The sequence below is a fragment of the Sapajus apella genome, unplaced genomic scaffold (assembly GCF_009761245.1).
Source record: "Sapajus apella isolate SASKATOON/1434 unplaced genomic scaffold, GSC_monkey_1.0 scaffold1827, whole genome shotgun sequence".
NCBI classification, from domain to species: Eukaryota; Metazoa; Chordata; class Mammalia; order Primates; family Cebidae; genus Sapajus; species Sapajus apella.
Window position 1 is genome coordinate 1 of NW_022438753.1, and position 6,464 is coordinate 6,464.

Genomic DNA, 6,464 nt, shown 5'->3' on the forward strand with positions numbered 1-6,464 from the left:
ATAATCCCGTGAGGCTGAGGCAGGAGAATCGCTTGGACCCGGAAGACAGAGGTTGCAGAGAGCCGAGATCGTGCCACTGCACTCCAGCCTGGGCAACAGTGCAAGACCCTGCCTCAAAATATAAAAATTAATTAATTAATTAAAAGCCTGAAGATTCTGACAGATCAGAGAGCCTTTGGGTGCTCTCTGCTGCTGTGTCTGGGGAGTGAGGTCTCTCTTCCTGGCCCCCAGGGGCACTGGGCATGTGTCGGGAGCTCTGCCCCAGCCCTGCATCTTGGAGGGCCCAGAGCAGCCCCTATGCCCACCCTGCGGGGCTGCCCCACCAGGGCCCTGGAAGGTGTCAGGTGAGGACCCCAGGCCTAGGCCCACCTCACCTCGGCACGCGCCTTCCTGAGGGCTTGGAAGATGACTCGGAGGCCCAGGACAGGCAGGGTGTTCAAGGACACATTGAGCAGGACCACCAGCAGGATGGACGGGGAGGACAGCACGCTGACATCGGCGTCTGGGGACGGGGCGGGGGGGTCACAGGTAAGCTTGCTCGGGACCTGCTGGGGGATGCCGCCTGTGCTGCCCCCAGCTCTGAGGACACCCCCAGGCCATGGAGCACCTTTGCACCTTTGTGCCCGGTCCTAAAGGAGCCCCTTCCCCAGGAGACTTGGCTGGACAACTGTCAGGGGCAACCAGCGACCTTTCCCAAGGGGGCCTTCTGCATGGTGACCGCCCGCCCCACTTCCCCACGGGGGCTCACACAGAAATGGGAAGGTCTTGGGGGCCATTCTGAAGAGCCAGAGGCACTGGGTGGTGGTTGTCATGACAGCATAGAAACCCAGGCTGAGAAGGATGCTGACCACACACAGGGCACTCCAGTACTTGATGATGAGAATGACCTGCAAGGGCAGCCTGGGGTCAGCCCGGCCCAGCGGAGCTTGCAGCCGGACTCCAGCCCCCGGGGTCCAGGAAGCGCGCTGGCAAGGCCCCCAGAGCAGGGGTCCCCGGGGAGGAGACCTCGATGGCCAAGTCCGAGGTCCCCGGGAGGGGGGACCTTGCCCACCTCCATGGTGACGGACAGCAGGCAGGACAGGGCCACCACGACCGCAAAAGACTGGTGGTCGCTGAAGCTAGCAGGCCCCGCCGTGTCCCAGCTGATCCACAGCGTCATGAAGAAGTTGATCAGAGAGGCGGCCATGCCGTGGGCGACAGCTTGGAAGAAGACCCAGTAGTTGAAGAGCTCATCCTTCTGCCCCACCACGTACAGCTCCGGCTTCCCCAGGCTCTGCTCCGCACTCATGTCCTGGGGGAAAGGGGAGGCTCCTGGGATTGGGTTGGGGGTGGGGACACCCAACAGAGGTCGGGACCTCCTCCGGCAGGCCAATCGGGTAGCCACTCTCTGTGTGGCTCCTGGAGTTTAGCTGAATTAAAGTAAGGCCAGGCACGGTGGCGCACACCTGCAATCTCAGCAATTTGGGAGGTCAGGGATCGCTTAAGGCCAGGAGTTCGAGGCCAGCCTAGATGACATAGTGAGACCCCCTATCTCTAAAAACATGTTTTATTTTTTGGAAATGGAGCTTCACTCTGTCACCCAGGCTGGAGTGCAGTGGCACAGTTTCAGCTCACTGCAATCTCCGCCTCCTGGGTTCATGCAATTCTCCTGCCTCAGCCTCCTGAGTAGCTGGGATTACAGGCACCAGCCACCACGCCAGGCTAATTTTTATATTTTTAGCAGAGACGAGGTTTCACAATGTTGGCCAGGCTGGTCTCAAACACCTGACCTTGTGATCCACCCGCCTCAGCCTCCCAAAGTGCTGGGATTACACCTGTGAGCACCACACCGGCCTAAAAAATCTTTAAAGTAGCCAGGTGAGGTGGTATCCACCTGTAGTCTCATCTACTCGGGAGGCTGAGGCAGGAGGATCACCTGAGCCCAGGAGCGGAGGCTGCCATGAGCTGTGATCATACCACTGCACTCCAGCTTGGGTGAGAGAATGGGACTTCGTCTACAGAATACAATAAAATGAGATGGAAAGAGCTCTGGAGGTGGGTCATGTGGCCACACGAATGCACTGGTTGTGCTGAGCTGCATGCGGAAGTCTGGCTGAGACGGTAGCAGTTTATGTGATCTGCAGTCCACCACAGTTAACGACTCCAGCACGGCCGGGCACAGTGGCTCACCCTGTAATCCCAGCACTTGGGGAGGCCGAGGCAGGAGAATCACCTGAGGTCATGAGTTCCAGACTAGCCTGGCCAACATGGCAAAACCCTATCTCTACTAAAAATAAAAAAATTGGCCAAGCGTGGTGGCTCACGCCTGTAATCCCAGCTACTTGGGAAGCTGAGGCAGAAGAACAGCTTGAACCGGGAGACAGAGGTTGCAGTGAGCTGAGGTCGTGCCACTGCACTCCAGCCTGGGCCACGGAGACCCTGTTTCACGCACACAAAAAGAAACACTCTAGCAAACGTGAAGTCAGATGTGAAATCCAGCCCCCGGGTCGCACTGCCCACAGCACAAGCGCTCCTCGTTGGCCACGTGTAGCCGGTGGCTTCTGTGCTGAGTTGCGTAGGTGTGGGACACTTCCATCACCTGAGACGTTCCCTATGACCCACCCTCCCGTCTCCAGATCACGTAGCCAGGGCCTCTTGGGCCTGGGGGGTGATAAACCTAGCAGGGTCCTCTGTTCTGATCCCCTCCCCTCATTGCACGGATGGGCTCCCACACACAGGAGGAGCTGGGTGGCAGTGGGCGGGGAGAGGTGCTGGACCAGACCCTCCGAACACCACCCCAAGACCTGAAGGTCTCCCAGGCCCACTCCAGAACCAGGCCTCCGGGAGGAGAGGATGAGCAGAGACCTGGAAGGGAGGCCTGGCCTCACCCTGCTCACCTGTTCAAAGAGCCCAATGTAGAGAACTGGAATGGTGCTGTAGAGGAGGTTGTAGAAGGCCAGGAACCATCCTTCGTACAGGGGCTGAGCCAGGGAAAAAGGGCAAGGAGAACAAGTCAGCCTTCAGGCACTCAAGGAACCTGCCCAGCAGGCACCCAGGGAGGGCTCCAGGTGAGGTAGAAAGTCGAGTTACACTCAGGGTTGGAGGCGGGACTGGGATGGGGTAAAGTGCAGCCTGATAAAGGCGGGAAAGATGAAGGGAGGGAGGAAAGCACCATCACATTCCCTCATTACAGCACCTCTACGCTTTTGTTTTAATTGGACGTCATCGAAAAAGCCATGCAGGCCAGGTATGGTGGCTCACGCCTGTAATCTCAGCACTTTGGGAGGCCATGGTGGGCACATCATTTGAGGCCAGAAGTTCGAGACCAGCATGGCCAACATGATGAAACCCCGTCTCCACTAAAAATACAAAAATTAGCTGGGCGTGGTGGCGCGCACCTGTAATCCCAGCTACTCAGGAGGCTGAGGCAGGAGGATCACTTGAACCCAGGAGGCGGAAGCTGCAGTGAGCTGACATCATGCCATTGCACGCCAGCCTGAGGGACAGAGAGAGACTCTGTCTCAAAACAAACAAAACTAGAAAGCAATTCCATTTTAAAAATCTAGAAATAAAAAAGTAAAACCAAAGCCAGGCGCTGTGGCTCACACCATGAATCCCAACACTGTGGGAGGCCGAGACAGGCGGATCACAAGGTCAGGAGTTCCAGACCAGCCTGACCAACATGGTGAGACCCCATCTCTACTAAAAATAGAAGAATCAGCCGGACGTGGTGGCGCACTCCTGTAATCCCAGCTACTCAGGAGGCTGAGGCAGGAGAAGCACTTGAACCCGGGAGACAGAGGCTGCAGTGAGCTGAGATCGCACCACTGCACTCCAGCCTGGGTGACAGAGCAAGACTCTGTCTCAAAACAAGGCAAAGCAAAGCAAATGTCCTGGATGGTGTTGGGCACAGAGCTAGACAGGGACCGTCACCTCCCTTCACCTGGTCTCTAGGCCTCTACTAATTCAGCCTTGCCATGTGGCCTCAGGCAAGCCCTGGCCACTGAGGGTCCTGGGGTTCTCAGGACACCCAGCAGGGCTCCTGGGGTCTATGGGAGGGGCGTGGCCCCCCCCGGAGGCCCTGGCCATGGAGCAGCCTGGGCGGGGCGCACCTGCGCGGTGAAGCCGTTGTAGAAGGCGAACCAGACCTGCACCATCATGCTGGCCATGGTCTTGTAGAAGAAGTAGCGCAGGAACTTGGAGATGCGCATGTAGGACCAGCGGCCGTGCACCAGCAGGAGGCGCTGCAGGAAGCGGAACTGGCCCAGCACGAAGTCGCTGTTCTGAACCGCCTGCATGCCCTCCTGGCCCGCCAGCCCCACGCCCACGTCTGCAGCTGCAGGGCACAGGCAGCTGGTCAGAGTCCCCAGGCCCCCCCAGTCCCTCCAGTCCCAACCAGTCCCTCCCCACCCAACCCAGGCCCCCACACCGTTCTGCCCCCTTATCGGCTGTCCCCCACCTGCCCCAGGTCCCCCCCCCTCCCCCCCCACTGGCCCCATCAGGCCCCCCCAACTGGCCGCAAGCCCTCCCAGCCCTGTCATCCCCCATCAGCTGCCCCCCCACCCCAGGCCCCCTAGGCCTGCCGCTATCCTCCTCAGGCACCCCCCACCTGTCCCAGCCCCACCATCCCCCCACTGGCCGCCCCAACTTGCCCCAGGCACCCCAGCCCCGCGGCTGCCACTCACTCTTGATCATGTTGACGTCGTTGGCGCCATCCCCGATGGCCAGGGTCACCACCTGGTGGTACTTCTTCACCAGCGCCACGATCAGGGCCTTCTGTTTGGGCGTCACGCGGCAGCAGATGACCGCCTGGCAGTGGGACGCCAGGTCCACAAAGGTGCGCTCCTGTAGCACCTCGGAGGTGCAGCGGCCTCCGGAGTCCTGGGACTGCGGCGGTGGCGGGGCCGGCGGGGCCAGCGGGATCCCGAAGCTCCGGAACATCAGGGACAGGCGCCGGGCGTGGAGGAAGTCCCTCCTGGACTGGGCAGGCTCCTGCCACTCCTCGTCCACGTTCACGTTCTGCACCAGGGCGCGAGGCTCCTTCCGCAGGGACACAAGTAGCTTGTCCTGGCCAGCCAGCGGGGAGGGGACTATGCCAGGGGCCATGGCCTCCAGGCCAGACTGGCCCCGCTCGGCCCATGCAGCTCCTCCAGGCCCCTCCCTGGTGCCGGGACCCCCATCCACCCTGGTGACACTCACCAGGAAGTCTCCATTGATGACCAAGGCCAGGTTGACCCCGGACAGGGACTTCTTGGTGAGAAAGTTGCTGTTGCTGTCCCAGTAGGACTCCAGTATCCGGCTGCAGGCGCAAGGGCCACAGGTCAGGGGAGGAAGGGAGGGAGGGAGGAAGGGAGGGAGGGCGGGCTTCTTCCCACTTCCCCCAGGCTCCACTGCCCCTCCCTTCGCCCTCCTCCCTCCTCTGCCCCACCTCCTCCCCCCTCTTCCCCCCCCTCCCCCGCTCCTCCCTCTCCTCTGCCTCTAGCCCTCTCCCTCTACTGTACCCTCGCTGTCCCCTCCACTCTCCTTCCATGCCCACGCTCTGACTCCCTCCTTCTACCCTTCTCTCCCCTCTCAATCCCCCTCTTCTCACTTTGCCTCAGGCTCCCCGTCCTTTGAGGAATGCACCTGGGTGCCCCTTGTCCTCACCTCCCCACCCCCCTTGCTCACCCCCAACCCCCATTTCTTACGTGATCTCCTTCTCCTCCAGAATGACCATGTTCTCTGACAGCAGCTCGCAGGCAAAGCCGATGTTCACAGCCGTCTCTGCAAACCAGACCCGCGCAGCACGTCTGGGGCCCTGCGCTGGTGGCGGGGGCCACGCCCACTCTGCCCGGTGAACCCGACCCTGACCAATGGCAGCCGAATGCCCCATCCCCTGGCCATAGTGATTGGTTCAGAGAAGGGTTTGTAACCAAGGCTGGCCAATGAGAGCCAGCCCTGAGATTCGGGCTGCAGTTCTGGCTGGTCCTGGACTGCCCAGGGATGTGTCTGAGGCCAGGATCATCAGGCACATGGCCTAGGACCCACGGTGCCTTCAGGAACGCACAATGTCTTAATTTATTTTATTTTATTTTTTTTTTTTTGGGACGGAGTTTCACTCTCGTTGCCCAGGCTGGAGTACAGTGGTGCAATCTCCGCCTCCCAGGTTCAAGCGATTCTCCTGCCTCAGCCTCCTGAGTAGCTGGGATCACAGGCATGTGCCAACACGCCTCGCTAATTATCTTATTTTTAGTAGAGACAGGGTTTCTCTATGTGGGCCAAGCTGGTCTCAAACTATGACCTCAGGTGGTCCACCCGCCTTTGCTCCCAAAGTGGTGGGATTATAGGTATGAGCCACTGTGCCCGGCCTTAGTATCTTTTTAAATCAGAAGGAAAAAACTTACTGTTTTTGCCTGGGCTGGCTCCTGCCCAAGAGAGGCCACCCTGAGAATCACTCTTCTGGGTTTTTTTTTTTGTTTTTTTTTGTTTTTTTTTTTTTTTTTTTG

At 59.5% G+C, this 6,464-nt stretch overlaps 1 protein-coding gene across 1 annotated transcript in view; it reads right to left on the reverse strand.

The window, feature by feature from the left end:
• Positions 1-369: 369 nt before the first annotated feature.
• LOC116547001 (phospholipid-transporting ATPase IK-like) overlaps positions 370-6,464 on the reverse strand; it is a gene marked incomplete at its 3' end in the record, with an annotated part of 12,051 nt that continues 5,956 nt past the window's right edge. The window contains exons 9-16 of the mRNA XM_032273104.1: positions 5,667-5,742; positions 5,179-5,278; positions 4,665-5,046; positions 4,092-4,315; positions 2,877-2,960; positions 1,052-1,291; positions 749-887; positions 370-502 (exon numbers count right to left, since the gene is read on the reverse strand). Coding sequence (XP_032128995.1) covers positions 370-502; positions 749-887; positions 1,052-1,291; positions 2,877-2,960; positions 4,092-4,315; positions 4,665-5,046; positions 5,179-5,278; positions 5,667-5,742 — 1,378 coding nt within the window. The remainder of the gene's footprint in view (positions 503-748; positions 888-1,051; positions 1,292-2,876; positions 2,961-4,091; positions 4,316-4,664; positions 5,047-5,178; positions 5,279-5,666; positions 5,743-6,464) is intronic.